This window comes from Larus michahellis, chromosome 6 (genome assembly GCF_964199755.1).
Source record: "Larus michahellis chromosome 6, bLarMic1.1, whole genome shotgun sequence".
In the NCBI taxonomy this organism is placed as follows: Eukaryota; Metazoa; Chordata; class Aves; order Charadriiformes; family Laridae; genus Larus; species Larus michahellis.
In genome coordinates, this window is record NC_133901.1 from 24,127,667 (window position 1) to 24,145,486 (window position 17,820).

At 36.7% G+C, this 17,820-nt stretch overlaps 1 protein-coding gene across 13 annotated transcripts in view; it reads right to left on the bottom strand.

Annotated features, from left to right (window-relative positions):
- Positions 1 to 1,696: 1,696 nt before the first annotated feature.
- Positions 1,697 to 17,820, bottom strand: part of TRIP12 (thyroid hormone receptor interactor 12) — a 79,031-nt gene continuing 62,907 nt past the window's right edge. For 12 of the 13 annotated variants that reach the window (XM_074590898.1, XM_074590897.1, XM_074590894.1 and 9 more), the window contains 13 exons: positions 17,063 to 17,190; positions 16,642 to 16,793; positions 16,035 to 16,177; positions 14,566 to 14,722; positions 13,277 to 13,375; positions 12,617 to 12,731; positions 12,183 to 12,337; positions 11,506 to 11,670; positions 10,127 to 10,291; positions 6,426 to 6,539; positions 4,523 to 4,617; positions 4,209 to 4,312; positions 1,697 to 3,074 (listed from right to left, as the gene is read on the bottom strand). In XM_074590898.1, the coding sequence (XP_074446999.1) occupies positions 2,878 to 3,074; positions 4,209 to 4,312; positions 4,523 to 4,617; positions 6,426 to 6,539; positions 10,127 to 10,291; positions 11,506 to 11,670; positions 12,183 to 12,337; positions 12,617 to 12,731; positions 13,277 to 13,375; positions 14,566 to 14,722; positions 16,035 to 16,177; positions 16,642 to 16,793; positions 17,063 to 17,190 (1,789 nt within the window). In that variant the 3' untranslated portion in view covers positions 1,697 to 2,877. The remainder of the gene's footprint in view (positions 3,075 to 4,208; positions 4,313 to 4,522; positions 4,618 to 6,425; positions 6,540 to 10,126; positions 10,292 to 11,505; positions 11,671 to 12,182; positions 12,338 to 12,616; positions 12,732 to 13,276; positions 13,376 to 14,565; positions 14,723 to 16,034; positions 16,178 to 16,641; positions 16,794 to 17,062; positions 17,191 to 17,820) is intronic. The other variant, XM_074590893.1, reaches the window with a different exon arrangement.

Genomic DNA, 17,820 nt, shown 5'->3' on the forward strand with positions numbered 1-17,820 from the left:
AGCAAACATCAAACAAAAAAATTAAAAAAAAAAATCACTGCACAAGTCCAGTAGCAGCTATCAGTGCTTGGATGGCACTTTTTTCTAGTAATGATTTTTTTTTTGCTGCTCTTGCTAATTTAGGGCATGAAACTCATCCAAAAAACAGTAACTGATGTACCCTAAACCCAATTGAACCTTCCATGTTAAAAAAAACCCCTCTATTTTCAAAAAATAAGACTTCTTATTGTACCCTTTATTATACCTTATAAAGATATACAAAACAGCTCAGTACTAACATGACTACATGTTCTCCTTCGGGCTACACAGTCCTCAACAGGCACCTGCACACACCTTATGACTGATTTTAGTTAGTTTTTCCCCTTAATCCAAGTTCCTGAAAAGGAGGAATCCCTAAAAATCTTGCCCCACCCCTCCACTTGTTCTCAACTACTCTTAGATACTACAGTTCTGTTTATAGGAAAGCAGAGCAGTCATGCGAACTGTGACTTTTCTTATAATTTACTATCTTTACCTTTTAAGGCAGACTGCTCTTCTAATGCACTAAAGGCTCCCCCTTATAGGGAGGGGGAAAAAAAAAATGTCACTCGAAAGAGTTTAATTCACTTTCAGGACAACTACATCCTTGGTCTGTGCTGCAAATGGCAGCCAGTACAACAACAACAACAAAAAAAAAACCAATTAATTGTCACCACAGGTACTTGGGTTTTTTCCTTCCTTTTTAAACAGGCAACCAACAACTTATTTTCCCACTAAAACAGTTACACAATGGCTATATATCAAATTTGAAAACTCCTCAAAATTTCAAAGTCGATGAAAGCCAGATTCTAGAGGGAGACAACATGGGTAAAAAAAAATATCAATACACATGATATTTTAATACAAAATATTAGCTTTTTTCTTTTTTTTTTTTTACACAAGTCAGGTTTTTTAAAATATAGAACCTTAAAAAATGAACAAATTGCTATCCACATACTATAAACACTTTTTTTGTGCTCAGTTTGATCAAGTTATCAGAACAATTTAAACACCAGTCCATAGTTTAAACACTGCCTTGAAGTTTTATGAAAACTGCCGCACTGTGTACTACCATTATTATATGTACAGTGTGAAGCGCCTTCTTCCACTTTTAATTCGTAAGTAGAAACTGTTCGGTTACCAGGTTCTTTGTGCAAGGATTTCACATTCTACTCATGCTCACGACAGATTTGCATTACATTTCAGTGGTATGAGCAACCACATGTAATTCTGTGAATGTTCACTGGAAAAATGTCCGTTACGCATACTGAAATACATATTCTGGAAGTACGAGGTCTTCAGCTAGATAAAAGAAAACTTGTTATTGTTAGTTTAGGGGAAATACTAGCCTGATTAGCCAGAATTTAACAATTTCTAAGCACTGAAATGAATTTTGATTTCTCAAAGTTGAATAAAAGTAAGTAACTATCGCATTTTCATAGAGATGAACTATATAGCAGATACATCTCAGGAATATTTGTAATAGCCCGTTTTTTGAACCCATAGAAAGAAAAAAATTGCCCTCTAAGTTGGAGGTCTTAAAAGGTCTTGTTTTAGTAGTAAATCATCCAGAAGTTGCAGGTTGTTAGCCAAGTAGATTTTAGGATGATTTACTTGCATTGCAGTAATTTACACAATTGAACTTTATGCATACAGTACAAAACTATGAACAAAAAGGTGAAGCAAACTTTTTTATTTATATTCAGGTAAAAACATTAACCTGATGAAGTAAATTATTGCAGATTTGAGAAATCAGCACATAAAACAGTTGGACAGAGCATTGCTTACAGGTGCTTTATCTGTGTCAAAAGACAAAGGCTGAACTGTTTGTTCCAAGCTAGCGCTGGGGGGGGGGAGAAAAAAAAAAAACCTACAAAAGTAACCAGGAACTTAGATCAAGAACAAGAAAACTGTTTACTCAAACAGGGAATGAAACAACTAATTTGTCTTTTAAAAAACTTTACATCAATTCGAAATGCTCTGGCCTTACCACAATACACACTGGCCAGCCCAAGCTGTTGGACTTCAACTACATGAAAGAAAGAATTCTTCCCAGCCTCTAGTAAGAGGCTTTTGCTGCCTGTATCACTGTGTAAACAGCTCTAGAGCGTCGACTGGTAAAGGCTGTCGCCATTATATCCTACCACTACAGTAAAACTATGCTATAAGAAAGGTTCTACCTAGTTACAAAGGCTGAATTATATTGACAATATATATTTGATTTCAGTAAAATTTAAATTATCTTAATCAGAGAAAGAGGCACGGAGCAGTTAAATGCCCATGCTAACCAAAACATAACAATTGTTGAATGTTGCACACAAAAAAGAACCAAGTGAATTGCACATCAGACAATACATGAGGATGGGTAAAATTAGAGGCAGGTGAGGGTACACAGAACTAGTCTACTAAACTAGATTCGTCAAATACATGGTGTATTTTAATTTCTGTACTTATGTACAAAAGTTGTCTTTGGAGGAAAAACTTCAGACTTTAGCTAGATGGATACACACAGCCCAGTATTAAACTGCACAGCGACATTTATTGTTCCAGCCTGGAAAAACATCCCTTTTTAAATTTCACACAGCAAAGCAAGTTAAAAACTTCACTCATCAAATAAATGATAATTTAAACAAGAACTTGCTAAAGAAACCTTGTCACAACAACTTTTAGGGCCTGATCACTTTAAGTCCAGAGGGGCCTTTAATGAATATCAACCAAGTGTCTTTGTTTATAATCTGCAAGCCGTTTTTCTACAACAAGAAGGCGTAACACGTTTCCTTGACTCAGGTGACATATTTAGAAAAGAATCACGAGTTTCTCTTTTGCTGTAACAGGCAGACACTGCATTTTTCATTGTGATCAGGACAGATGGAATGACTGCTGCCCTTCTCTTGCAGCTATCAATAGTTTTTCACGCATTATCTCAATAGTTGAATAGTCCGGCAATTTGAGATAGTTCACACAAGTCATTACTGAGGGCAAGAAATCATCCGGATTCTCTGTAGACTCAAATGTCTTGCGCACAATTGTCAATGGAGGATTCAAACTTCGAAAGCCTATTAATGAGAAAAGACATTCAGAATGGGGGTTTTCAAGAGGAACAACTTTAGTTAACACTGTAGACTTCTAACAGTGACAGAAGCATGCATCTCGTAACCAACTGTTTTTAAAGTTTAGAATATGGCTTTATAAGGCCACATAGCAAGCTAAAAAACACCCAATATCCTTTCTGTTGGTTAGTTTTCCAAGATGGATTAAAAAAAGAAATAAGCTAGATGCATCTACTGCTAGTTCTGTGTTCTGTATGTGTAAAAAAAAAAACCCAACCTATCCCAATCACAGTGTATTTAAGAGTTTGTTGGTTTCATATACATTTCCTAAGATTCTCAGAAGTTATCTGAATGTTGTACCTTATTTTTTTACTCCAGCTTAGGTTTTTAGACTCCTAATAACCAGTCCCATCTGCACCATCTCTCCCCAAAAGAGCTCCAAAATTTATTATTTTTTTTTTTAAAAGAATAAACTCTTTCTTATAATTTCAATTCTTTACCTAGAAAAAAAGAACCCCAAGCCCCAAAGAACTAAGTAATGGAACAGATGCATCATTTCTGTTTTGACTTGCAAAGCATTCAGCTGAGAACACAGTAAAATGTGTATTCTGTAACGGTCCCCAGCAAAGACAACAAATTCCTCAGTTTTCCTCACTGCTTCTCATCTAAATTCTGAAATTTCAAAGAGGGGGAAATTAAAGTTTATCACTATGCTAGCATTGTCTCCTTTCTAGAAAAAAATCATTATTTTTTCCAGGTAGCAATGCATCCTTTTGTTGTTGCCATAACTTGATGCACCTCTAGCCAAGAAATACAGTGTTAAGGGGTTTCATTTCTGTTTAAATTTTGAACTTATTTTTGCCTTCCAGTAAGTTACCTGGTAACATAAATTAAACCTGGAGAGAGTCAACTGAATGAGGCCTCATGAGATTAACACAAAGTTAGAGAATTCTACCTGAAGTCTACCCAGCCACTTCTGAAACTAGAAGCATCAAACAAGTATGAACCTCTAAAATACACAGATCAGTAATTTTTTCCTACGCCGAAATAATCCACTTATTCTGAAATGTATTAATAATACTAATTTTTAATTAATTTAATTAATATTATATACAGCAATATGTAATAAATAAAACCTACCTCCTACAGGCAGTCTGGGGCTACCCGTCACAAACTGAAGAAACAGTCTTTGCTGCTCACTATCAAAGCTACTGAGAATTTCAAAGAGATACTTCACTGCTCGACTAAGGAGGGGAAAAAAGCAAACTATTGTTATTTTGTTTACAGTTAAAATAATTGCATCAGATTCGTATTCAGTGCAGTATGAATATTTTCAAATAAATTTCATTAATTCTTTTAACTGAATAACAGTATATCAAGATTATTTAAACACATATTTTTCTAGTGCCTTTTAAAATATATTTTTTATTTAAATAAAACCAACATCATATTACCTGTCATGTGTATAACCGTGATCTGGCCTGCAACATTCCATTAAAGTCTTTGCATCCCAAGTGTCCGTTTTACTGCCGCACAAAAGCTGCTCCAACTATAAAATTAAGAGACAAGGAAGGAAGTTTTGCCCTTTAGTACTTGAGGTAGAATGCGACTACTGTCGGTTCTGACAACTATTACAGCATTCTGCTTTCTGGAATGGCTTGCTGTAGAACAGCCTCAGTCACCGTGCGCAATCCTCCCAAATTCTTTGAATGGCATAGCTTCGTCCCAGGGCAGCCTCATTTGCTGAATCTGCCTTTGCACACAAGCCACTACCACATGAGATGCTGAACGTATCTCTTGGAACAGAGACAGTTCTAATAAGCATTTTATACTGGAGAACCAAAAATGCCTTAGCTTTTTGGAAATCTCACAATTTTTAAAGAAATCTAGGGGAACAGGATGAATAAAGTGTTTACACTTGCCTTTTAGAACTCTGAGAACTTCTTTGAAAGAAAAAAAAACATCAATCATTAGACAGAGATGGATCTGTCACGTAGCAGTTTTGTACTAAAATTATTTTGCCTATTCTTTTTATGCACTTGGGCAAGCAGAGATGATGGGCTACAGCCAAAACATTAAAAGCTTCTACAGACTTCCTTCTAAGGTACATGAGGAGTTGTAAAGCTCCGACCTCAATAAAACCAGGGGTTTGACACACCTAGCTGTTCTGTTCATGAACAAAGGAATTTTACAAGTTCTTTCCAATAGCTTAGGAATGGTTTGTAAAACAGCTCAAACGGCTGGATAGCTATCAGCAACAGAACAGGAGATCACACGCGTGTAGCCTATTAAGGAATGATATATCTCACATTACTCATATGGCTTAATTTTGACCAACAGTATTAGTACATTAGCAATAGACTAGTGTCTGTATTTTAAAATTTCAAAGCAGAAGCAAGCATCAAACCATGCCAAGCAATGACAAGACAGAACAGCATCATCACATATACCACAAAACGGAGAACTTTGGGTAAAACACTGGAGAAACTAGAATAATCTGCCATTTTTACTAGCCTTACATTTCTTACAGAAAAGAAGGTGGTGGTACTTTTTGAAAGTAGTACCAACAGAGAGTCATGAAGAAGAATCACTATGAGCAGTTACAGATCTCAGCTTTAAAAGACTCTTACATTGCAAAGCACCAAGAACAAGAGAGTAATACAAAGGCTTGGCTAGCACACTGCTTCAGAGCATGCTTAGCATTTCTTCATGACACCAAAAGGTGTAAGTTTAGGAAGGTAAACAAACGCTTCGAAGTACAGTGGTCAAATAAACTCCCTAAAGACAGAGTAATAAACCATTCTCTCTTCTAGACCATAATGGTGTCTCGTTTCAGTCCACATAAGAGTGCAAGAATTTTAAAAGGAAACTGGTATGGTGGGTGGCAAGAACAAGGCAAGACCAGCTATCCTTATTCTCTACTCCTTCACCTGAATCCCCTCTTACTGTCTGAAGCTTTGTTAAAGAGCTGACTACTTTATTTTTTTAATAGAACATCCAGGTAGCACCCACATCTACAGCTACTAAGAGGTACTGCAACACAATGAATTATTAAATTTACCAATAGAGAGCCTGCATTATAAATTTAAGCACTTTTCTCAGAAAAGCTGCATACACTCAACTTTAAATAAAATGAAGCTATTCACAATAAAAGCACCAAATAAGTTACCACCAAACATAGAAATCTTTAACATTTAAGTATGCAATTTAAAGGACACCAAGTTTTACTAATATGCATCACAAGTGTAATGTACAGACTGTCACAACTGCACTGCACCCAGAGCATACCTAGAGTCAGACTGTCCATACCTGTAGGTGTAAGGTTATAAAAGCATCAGTAAAAACAGGTTTACCAACCTCCTCAGGATAGAAGTACTGAAGATGACTGAGGGGGAAGACTGATTCAAATCCATCTCTGAATGAGTCAAACTGTCTGGCAACACCTTCATTTAGTGCCCAGAATATAACCAACTGCAGGGAAGGAAAAGGAAAAAAAAAAAAAGCCATTTGAACAACGGAAGCATGGAATGATCACAAGTGAACAAAAGACTACAGCTGCAGAAAAACATACTACCGAAGCCCAGCCATATGCTCACTGTAGTTGTGGCAGAGTTTGAACTTTGATTCATGGAGCTGCTCTACAGCATTGCCTCATTCTGCCTTAAATCATAAGTTCATACTCCTGCACGTGAGCAAGTGCAGTGCTGCTGCAACGCAACAGGCAAAATTTGTTGGGTTTTTTCTTTATAACTTTCTCATGTGGCCTGTCATTGCAAATCAACAGAAGTCATTTGGAGTTCAAACAACCCCACATTTAGAATACCCTAAGCACGCAACACATGCAGAGTTTAAACAACTTATTTCCTTTACTTTTGATAGAACAAAGTTAATACATAGAACTCCGAACAGCTGGTTAAACTGATTCTATTTAACAAAATATTTTCAAACAAATCAAAACATTTATTAGATATTTTTAGAAGCCTAACCTAGATGTTCTCTCTGTACACTGACTGCCATTTAAAATTCAGCAACTGAGAGAAATCCTTAGGTGAGTATTACATTAGTTTCCCCCATGAAAACATATGTATCCATTTTGTAATATATAGTTATGAAAAGTAACTTTAGATTTTTTGTTATATTAAGTAGCTGACTATTAAAAGAATACATGGGGGGAAAAAAGAAGTAGTTTTGTGTTACTGGGATTTGGTACGAATCATAAGGCAAAAGACAGCAAGACAGTAGTCCAGGCTTTTTGTTTGTACCTGCAGTTACCCCTCCCAGGACCGGAGAGGGTAAGAAGCAGACAGCACATACTGAAACAGCAATCACGGCGGGGAGGGAAGGGGACATGACACAAACAAGACCAAATTTCTTTTACATCTCCTGCAGCCAGCATTTCTCCACTAAATTAAAAAAATACATTATACATGGCAGATTGCATGCCAAGTTCAGATTCTTTTGTCAGTTAGCGCTACTGATGCTACCACTCGCCTTGGCTATCCTCAACTCCAGCAGGAAATGAAGGCTTGTTGTAAATGCCATGTTGTCAACATACAGCTCTGACCAGGAATGCTGAGAAAAGCTTTGAAAGGCATCTAAGCACGCCTCTGAATACGATTAAAAGCCTCACTGACACTGCTGGGGTCCAGAAGCAAGTATTTAACCCTGTCCCAGCGAGAGTTACCTGTTCCAGAGAGCGCTCTGAGACAAAAGCCTACTACGATGCTTTCCTACAAAGGAGTCGGGCATTGAATTTCAGGTAAGACACGTACCCCTATTTTCACACATCAAGTGCTAATACTGAAGAGCAAGCTGGTAAGCACCAGCAGCACAGAAGGCTGTTCTATTGAGTTCTATGATGTAGAATATTCTAGGCTATTCTAGCAGCAGAGTTGCTGACCGAGAATTGTTATTACTTTTTATGACCAGGAGTGTGTGGCAAAATTAAGCTGCACTGTATTGTTGTGGATTCAGAGAGGATATCAAATTGTTACACAAAAGACTGCACTCTGGAAACTTTTTGTCCACAAATTTAGAACAAGCAAGTTGGCCTCTTTCTTTATAGTACAGGGGAGAAGTGGGGGGTGGGGAAGAAAATAAGAGAATAAAGTCTTTCACTACACTGACTGGTAGCTGAAATAGTCCTACTTTCTGATAGAGATAGCTCCCGTGGGAACCATCCTCAGGGAAAAAAAACAAGGTGGAGGGTGGAATGACATGACTGCAGGAGAGGCATGAGGAGTAACAGTAGGATATTCTAGCTTTATAAGCTCCTTTCAATGGTAATCCACACTCAAGTTTTTAATGAAAATGACATTTTCAAGAGCAGGGCAGCTGACCCACAGGGAGCTGTACAGGCTAGCTGATAAATTAAATATATTTTTTCTAAATTGCAATTCATCATACTTGTGATACAGAGGACAATAATTTTCTCTCTTGAAATCTCTTCAATTTCCTTGACATCAAGTCTGTAATGCTAATCACTGGGATCTAGTTTAAAGTCTCCTCTATAAGGCAGGAATACAAAGACAAGGATGGAAAAACTGCACATGTCCTTTAAAGAAAGCAGTCCCAAAAGTTGTTTAGAAAGAAGTGTAAAGCAAGCTTTCTGTAGTGATCTGCTTTTCTTTTACAATGCCAGAGGCCTGCAATAGGACAACTACAGGACATCCTGAGATGTCTGCAAGCCTGTCTCAGCAGATCAGATACCCATACACATTACCTAGAAGAAAAACAAACAACTGACTGCAAACTGTATGAAAAATCAGACCTCAAAGCAACCTTGCTCAGCTTTCCTCAGTAAACAGAGACTGCAAACGTCTTGTCTAACAAACTATGGTTGTTGGCATTGCCCACCTGTAAGTCTGCAAACAGCTTTATATCCAAATACGTTTAATTTTCTAAGTGACTCTTGACTAGCAGAATTTGCTTTCAACAAATAAAGACTGAGAACTGATATGTGCATAACAGCTTGAATCTGGAAGATGAACAGCAACTGCTCAATATTCAGTTGTAATGATTATGAAATAACTTTGCAAAGTTCTCAGTTGATCTCCAGGAGCTTATACGTCCCTTACTGAGGGAGAATGGTAGAATCATTTCTACCAGAACATCAGATATGTTTCTTATCAGTTCTTGAAAGTCTTAACAGTCCTCAGAGTGAAACTGGCAGCAGACTAACCTGTCAGAAAAATCGCATTATTTAGGAATTGGAATAATGGCTTTTTCATGATGCAGTCAATCATTCTTACCTCTATCCCACTCATGACTTCACATGATACTCTTCCTGCCTTTTCTCATCTCTTTTTCAGGCTGTTTTTAACCTATTCCCTTTAACACTTCCTTATGCAGACGAAGTTTTCTACCATTTTGTTTTTCTAGGTTTTATGTCCCTTCTGACATAGGAATAAATGAAAATGCAGGTGTACTGCCAAATTATTATAGCACTATTTTGTCATCTGTTGCTTACCTTTTTTTTTATGGTTTGTTTTTCCGTGTGTGTGTGTTTTTTTGGGTTTTTTGTTTGTTTTTATTTGGGTTGGGGTTTTGTTTGTTTGATTTAGAAAAAATAAACACTAGTGGTTCTAATTTTAACTCACAACCAAGCTGAATTTTTCTTAAATCTGACTCCAAAAAATTTCACTATTACTAGAGCAGTTCAGAGGCCACTGAAGTATGGGTAGCAGATGCTAAATCACTATTGCAAACAAATTCATTATCATACCCAGATGCAGGAACTTGTTAAAAGATTCTGAAAGTCCACAGCTCAAGTTATTCCCCTTCAACACTTGTTACCCAAAAAACCATACTTTTGATGACTTCATTATGTATAAACCATACTTTTTTGTATTATAAAATTTTTAAGTCAGATGCGCTGACTAGGATTCAAACAGTTCTTCTGTAGTAATAAACTGGTACAGAAGAGAAGCAATCAGTAGGAAAGTTATTGCTATGCCCAGTTCACAAGAATGAACTCAAATATACATGGAAACAAGCTAGTTGGGAGCAAGGCAAGGAAGAATAAAGAAAGGTTTAGTCCTAGCTTTGCTTTTACGTACTCTGAGGTACTCCTCTAAATTGTGGATGGTGACCGGTGTATCTTTTCCCCCTTTTTTCAGTTCTATATTAGGAAACCCAGGAAGTGTGAAGTCCAGCCCTAAATCTTCCACTGAGCAGCCATTCATTGTCAGAGCCTCCAATGCATACTGTAGACTTTCTTTGGTCTAAAAAAATTGGAAGTGAAAATCAGTGAGAACAATTCATTGACATTAATTTATCCAAAAGTTATGACTTGTAAAGCAATTTTGTTTAAGTAAACATTTCTATAAGAATATTACTATTAATACTGTTACAGTAATCCTTGCTTTCCCTTCTATATTTTTCATACATAACAGTAAACGAAGACAAACTAAATAAACTACCTTAATGGATAAAACTTGAAAGATCATAACAGTACACTTTTTCCTAGCAATTTTAGAATTACTTTAATTTCTTGCACATTATTTATTTAGAAAATACTACTGCAAGAGAAGGTGCGTAATATGCTAAAGCTCTTAGGCTATGTTTTTTCCTTAGAACAGTTAATGGCACTCATATTTGGCATGCATACTGACATTTTTCAGCTTTCATCCACCAGGTTTCAGGTTTTTCAAACTCTTGTTGGGAAATTAAAAGCGGTGATCAAGGAGAGAGAGTCAGACAGTGAGGTGAAGAGGAACAAAGACCCACAAGCTTGCAATAACTTCACTAGTAATAAAAGCAGATGTATTAAGAGTATAAATTAGGTTATTACCACCTACCATCTATTAACGTTGGATGCTAGAAAGATCATGCATGCCAAAGACCTTTTATCACTACTCTGCAGCAGTAAATGGTATTATTTTCAGCTAAGAGTGGATAACCTTGAAAAATTAAGATCCTTCTATATCTGTAAGAGGGCCTGTATGCTCACATATGAAGCCAGTTTATATCAGTTCTGCATACAGCTCTTCAGTGGGGGAGGAAGAAGCCCACAAAAGGCACATTTAAGTAAACCTGAAAGTTTGACCAAACCAACTAGTAAGAAAAGCCAAGCCTTTTGAACGTTCAAAAATCAAGGATAGATATTTTTTCCCCCCATGATATTGAAGTTGGTTAGTTTTTTCAAAGTGAAACAAGAAGATGTTACCCGAGGCAAACATCTGGCAGTTTTAGCCATTTCTAGCCTATGTTTAATCACACAGAAATAAATTTCTAATGTTAGCATCTATATTACAGACAGACCACGTTTAATTACTAGCCACTGACTTAATAACATTGAAACTACTCCTTTTATTAGAAAGAAGTCATTATCACTGTCACCACCAGTATTAAGCACTATCATACAGTCTCAATTGTGGCCACTTAAAATCCAAACGTGTGAAGATGCACTCTTCCACTCTTAGGGTTACTTTCCCACCTGTGTTTTGTCCTGTTCAAGTCTTTTCTTTTGTCTTACAATATCTTCAAGGTGATATATTGATTTGGCGACTACTGGATCAATACTGAACAAATCATGTGATGTCAAGGAAGTTTCCTGTCGTAGCATCCATTTATAAAAAGGAAGTCCAAGAGGAAGGTCCACCTAGAAATCAAAATGTTTTTTTAGTATTGAACTGTCTTCCAATATTGTATCTTTTGCTATTTTATCTCTTGACTAGATCTAGAATACTACTTACTAATTCATAGTTCTGGCACACGCCAAAACACCACGTCTGAGTGTTTTTACCTAAGAAATTTACAATCAAGAAGACACAACTGACTGCCTAGTGCATATCCATTAGAGCAATCAGCAAGCTAGCAGCTGGAATAATAACAAGCCCAAAATGATCTTGAAAGAAGACTGGAGAGAGCTTGCAACACATGGCAGGCGACGGCTTTTCCTTTTTTCACTATGGTCTCAAAAGCCACTGTAAACATCTTCAACATACGCTACCCTTTCCCCCTCAAAAGCTCAGACGCATCCCTCTTCCCCCTGCCCTAACTGCTAGAGCTGAAAATAATTCCATACAACTCAATGCTATTTGTTCCCCAACACAGTCAGAACTAGAATTTCCATTTAACCCTTCAGAATCATATTTTCCATTTTATTCTCACCAGTCTAAAATCCATGATTGCCTTGGCCATTAGTTTTCCCAGAAAGCGGAACTTCATTTTAACTTTTGCAATGTGAGCTGGCTTGGCTGTTCTACCAAAAGGAAGTGCAAAAAGGCCTTGAAGGTTATGGATATACTTGGTACCTTCCTGGCTTCCTGTTGAGAAAGAAAGAAAAAGAAAGTTCAATACATACACTGCTAATTTTATTCCACACGCAAGTTTGAAAGCAGCTATCAGATAACCATAACCTAAACTTTCTTATAAAATTAAAAAAAACAAACAACCCCCCACAAAGATAATCACACACTATCATGAGGCATATTATCTGACCACAAAGTGAGGTGCTCCTTCAAAGCCATTCACATAATTAAAGTCAACTTAGAATCAGTTCAATATTAGATCAATATTGATATTTTAGGTACTAAAACATTTACCTTTTGGATTGGCTAAAGTCACTTCTTCTCCCCTCCAAAGGCCTAAGTCTGCTCTCTGTAGTTCCTGAGATACAAGTGCATAGAACTCTAGCGTGGGGCCAAGGCCTGTGCCAACCTTCAGGAGGAGGAAGGGTGCGGGGAGAGAAGGGGGAATGAGATAGATAAATAAATGAGTCCATTAGGTCAGTATGAATATAAAAATCTTTAGTTTGTCTGAGAAATATAGTACATTATTGGCTATAAAGACGACTGCATTGCAAAAAGCGTCTAGAGAACCTAACCTAGGCCAACGTTTACAACATGAGCGAGACAATTTGGAAAGACCACATATCAGAGGGATAATAGTGGAATAAAAGTATTAACCAAGTAACGATCATATTATAGAGGAAATGCATGCAGCTGTTTAAGTATACTTAAGAGTTGGAAAAAAATGTGCTCTGCAGAATAAGATTGATTATGAAATTTAGCAGATCAGAAAGTTTTTTGTAGCAACTAAAAATCACAGCTAAGTGGATTAGGGATAATTAACAGATACAATTTTGTGGCACCAGCGATGGGAACGACCAAGAGTCTGAGCAAGTCATTCTAGGAAAGTTGTAGCTTTTTTGTACTGATCTTCAGTGAAAAGGGGTTAAATTAGACTGCATTGATATTACTTACTTCATTCTCATACTGGATTTCCAACATGGCTCTTGAACTGCCTAGATCCTGCATCACAGATTCTGCCTGTTTCAACAGCTCATCTCTGTTCACAGTGCGCTACACATTAGAGAAGTTTTAAGTAGTGAAATTATGTCTGTAAGTCCCAGCTCCCAAGGCAGTTACAATAGGAAAAAAAATTAGTTATGCAAGTTTTTCCACCCCATGCTAACAGTTCCACAGTTCGACAATTTGTAAGCATATATTTTTATGAAATAATTCTTGCTTCTATATGAAAACTGACTAAAGTTTTTTTATATAAAATGAAAAAACATCACCTTATATCTGTATAACTAATAGGTACTACTCTTGCCAAGAATCTGGCAGTAGGACTACAACATAGTAGAGAAGTGTTATGTGATGTTACATACCTCAAACTAATATGAGGAGAAGAAAACACAGAATAAAGATGTCAAAAATCCAGCAACCTAAAGGAATAACCTTACACCCTGCCCTTGTGGATCCTCTAGTAGGGGAAGTCGTAGGTACCAAAAAACAGAACAAAACATGCACCCAACCAAAAGACAACCCCAAAAAACCCCACATAACAACAAAAACACCAAACAACAACAACAACAAAACAACCACACAAAAAGAAAACACCAACCCATAACAGCACTGGGATTCGTACGTATTGGAAGCTATTTTTTCCCCAAAGGTATCCAAGACCATATAGAGCAACACTATGCAACAGAACTTAGTTTAAGATAACAGACTGAAGACAAACACCCAAGACTCCCTCAATTTAAAATAATTACAGCTTAGTTTTATTATGTTGTGACAGGAGGTTTAATACTGTCCCAGACATGGACAATGTTTTTGTTTATTCAGCTAATATTTAAGGGTCTAAATCCTACTGCTTGAATTCTTCTGAAATTCTACATAAAGCAAAACAGATTTTTTTTTTTTTTTACAAGCTAATATATGGAAATAACACTAATGTAACCTAAAACTTAAAGTTCATTCTCAGAGTACAGTTTCAGAAATTATGTAAAGACTCCAAAATTAAGGAGGATGTGGGAAAGCAGGGTAGCATACTCTAGCCCCTCCTGCCACCTAGTGGCAGACACCTAGAAGCCATTGCGCTTTCCCCTCAGGGGCTTTTAAATAAGCAGAAACAAACCTCCCCTTCATCGGTACACTACCAAAACCTTAAGTTTCACAAATAAATCTTGCTCACAATGATATTCTTAAAGACAATATAAAAATAAAAAGATCATTCACTCCATTTTGAAGCAAGATATACCTACTTTTTTCCTGTCCAGTCGTGGTGCCACTCTGCTATCCTGAGAATCTGATTGATTGATTTCTGGATTAGTATCCAGCAGTCTTTGCATGGCTCGATCACGATCAAAAGCAGTTACATAAAACAGCATTTGACGGGTATCAAATGGAAAGAAAAACGGGCTGTAAAGAGCATTGGATTAGTTAGCTGGGTTCCAACTAGCATCCACGACTACAGTTTAGTTTAAAACATGAGAGAAATGTAGTATACCTGAAATTAGTGCTTTATTAAACACTGTGGTGAAAGCAGCCTCCAAAGGAAGCCTTCCAGAACACGCTTTAGTTTTAGCTACAATGCTTATGAGCAAGAGTCTAGAAATGGAATTTAATATAAGAAGGAACCACAAAAAGTTCCAGAAGCTTCTAACTCTCCCAGAAAAAAATAACTCTAAATACTTGAATGCCCTGGTTATTCAAAGTTTATATCAGAAAATAAGTATTCTTTTACTTGTTCACACCTGCTTTACAATTAGTAAATCTAACTTAGATCAAAGATTTTAAGAAGATGGTTCGAGCTCCCATATCGGGGGGGATGAGAAGCTGCCTACAGCAGCACCAGCATTCTACACCTTCCACCATTTTCAAAAAACACTTTAAATAATCCGCAAAAGATTACCAGTGAAACTTACTATTTTAATTTATCAGTTCTACTATTCTTGAAGGCATGTGTATGTTAAATATCAGTGGAGGACTGCACTGTTAAGTGAAAAGGCAGTTTTACGGAACAAATATCGCTAGAGATATTTGTATAAGAATATACATTCATACTCAAAAATTTGTTACCTACAATGTTTATGAAGAACTTTAGAGATCTTACTTTAAAAATGAAAACACACATAATTTCTCTATAGCACATATTTCCAGTCAATTGTCACCAATGTTGCTTCAATTAACATGACATTCTTGGATTTTTCAAACAACTGTGATTTCTCGTTATTTCAAGTGCAGGAGTTTTACAGCTTACACTGTGTACCAAGATATTACAAAGTACTATGAATATAGCTTTATAAAAGTTATTTATAATATTTTATCAGTAATTATAAAAATATTTGCCTTCGTACCATATTGAATATGCTAAAGATAGATGTGGTGGTATGACCAAAACGTCATTAAGCAGTTTAAAAAGAGAAAAAGAAATACCTGAATAATCAAGCACACTTATTTCAATAAGAAAACTTTAAGTTGTTCAGGAACTCCTGTACAAATGGGCCAAACTTTGCAGCTAGTCTATCCCTCCGTATTTGGTTTAAACCATGCAATAGAGATGTAAACATTTATCTAAGTGTCACCGTGTAATTTAGCAAGACTTCTGCAACTACATTTTACTTTCCCCCAGCACTTTCAAAAGCCTTGTACAATTCAATGCACCTGGGCTGCCCAGCCAGGAGGCCTACTGAACTCAAATTAGAAATATTATACAGTCAGTCATTCGTACCATGTTTTTCCAAGTTCTGTCAGCCAGGTTGGTATGTTTCCTGTCATAATTACCAAAGGATCCTGAAGCTGCCTGTTTGCTTTTGCTGTCAGTTTACTGTTGATAAACTCTGAGGTTGGAATTATCTCCTTGCAGATTGCATTCTGTGTTAAATAAAAACAACGTACTTTAGTTAAAGAAATGCTGTAAGAAATACCAAGCCTTTATTAAGAGGGCTTTTTATGCTTCTAATTTGCTTATCCCCACAAGAAAAAAAAAAAAAACAGCTTTCATTATCACTTTGGTCATACAGAGTCTAAGCCATGAAAGAAAGACTGAGAAGATTTGTAGTATTCATTTCTTTTCAGGAATAACATGGCTTTTTGAACTTCAGGAAGGAAAAAGCATGGAAAATGCATTTAACACACTATAGAGGACATATGATTGACTACAAGAATTTATAACCTCCTTCTTACTAGAAGTTAGAGAAATAGGTAGGGGAAGATGTATTTGCGTTATTTTGTCTTGGTGGGGGGGAACGGACCAGGGAAGAAGGCTGTTTTAAGGTGTTTCAGGACAGTGGTGTCTGTATCAAGTATGAAAGTGATTTTAAGATTTCTCTACTCACATCATACAAGTAATACCAGTATCGACTGATAGCATGTAAAACTCTCAAAAGAAGAATAACGTCTAATGAGGGATCTTCAAATGTTATGTTTTCAGGTGGAGTAGATATGAGGTAAACTTCTAGAGGATTTAATACCGAAGGGCACACACCATCTAGCAGAAAAAAAGAAAACGTTATCAAAACAAAACAGTCTTTCCAGGATTTCATTATTAGAAGCCTAGGTAGTATTAGTCATGACATTCAGTTAACTACAAAAGTTTAGTTAAACAATTCAGTAACGATCTTATTTTTAGTTTTAATACACACTTTTCTTATACTATGCTTGCTTTAAAAGAAACCCTGTGGTGTCTCTGAACGCTCTTCCTCCCCATCCTTTCAGAAATTTCATAAATATAACGCATTAGCAAGGCAACACACTCACCATGCCACAATTCATCATGCTTTTTAGAATTTCTAGGGGAGGTTTTTGTGGGAGCAGTTTGTGCTCTTCCTCTTTTACCACCAACGCAGTCCTTACTACCATCTTCATCCTCTCGCACAGGTTTGTACCTAAAAAGCAAGTTAAAAACATGTTTGTGAAATACTAACTTACATGGAAACAAAAGCAGTTATAAAAGTGTTAGTTCTTTGATTACCAGAATTTTACTTGAATGACAGTTAAAAGCAGAAAGACAAGAACAATGCATTTGGATATGATCCAGCCTTTGAAGCTAGGCCTCAGAAGCAAAGTATGTCATAGGAGAGAAAAAATGGGGACCCTCCGGCTCCATGAACTGGAAGAAGAGAAGCAGAAGGTATAGACAAAAAAAACAATGTGGGGTTTTTTTGTTGTTGTTGCTTTTCCATAACACATTTAAATATTAGAAAGAAAAAGACACTGCCGAATATTAAAATGTTTGTCACGGTCTTAGGTCAATACCACTCCTTGCAAAGTATGGCCAGAGAATACATAGAATGGACCTTAAAGATCATCTAGTTCCAACCCCCCTGCCATGGGCAGGGACACCTTCCACTGGACATGTGGCACTGCAATCAACTATGAAAACCAGCATGAAGTTGACCACTATTTGTAGAGTGCAGGCATGTTCTCTACTGTTTGTGGTGAGTTACCTACACTAAGAATCATTTCCCTCAACATAGCAGGTGTCATTTAAGACTGCCCGCTTCTTCTTCATCAAC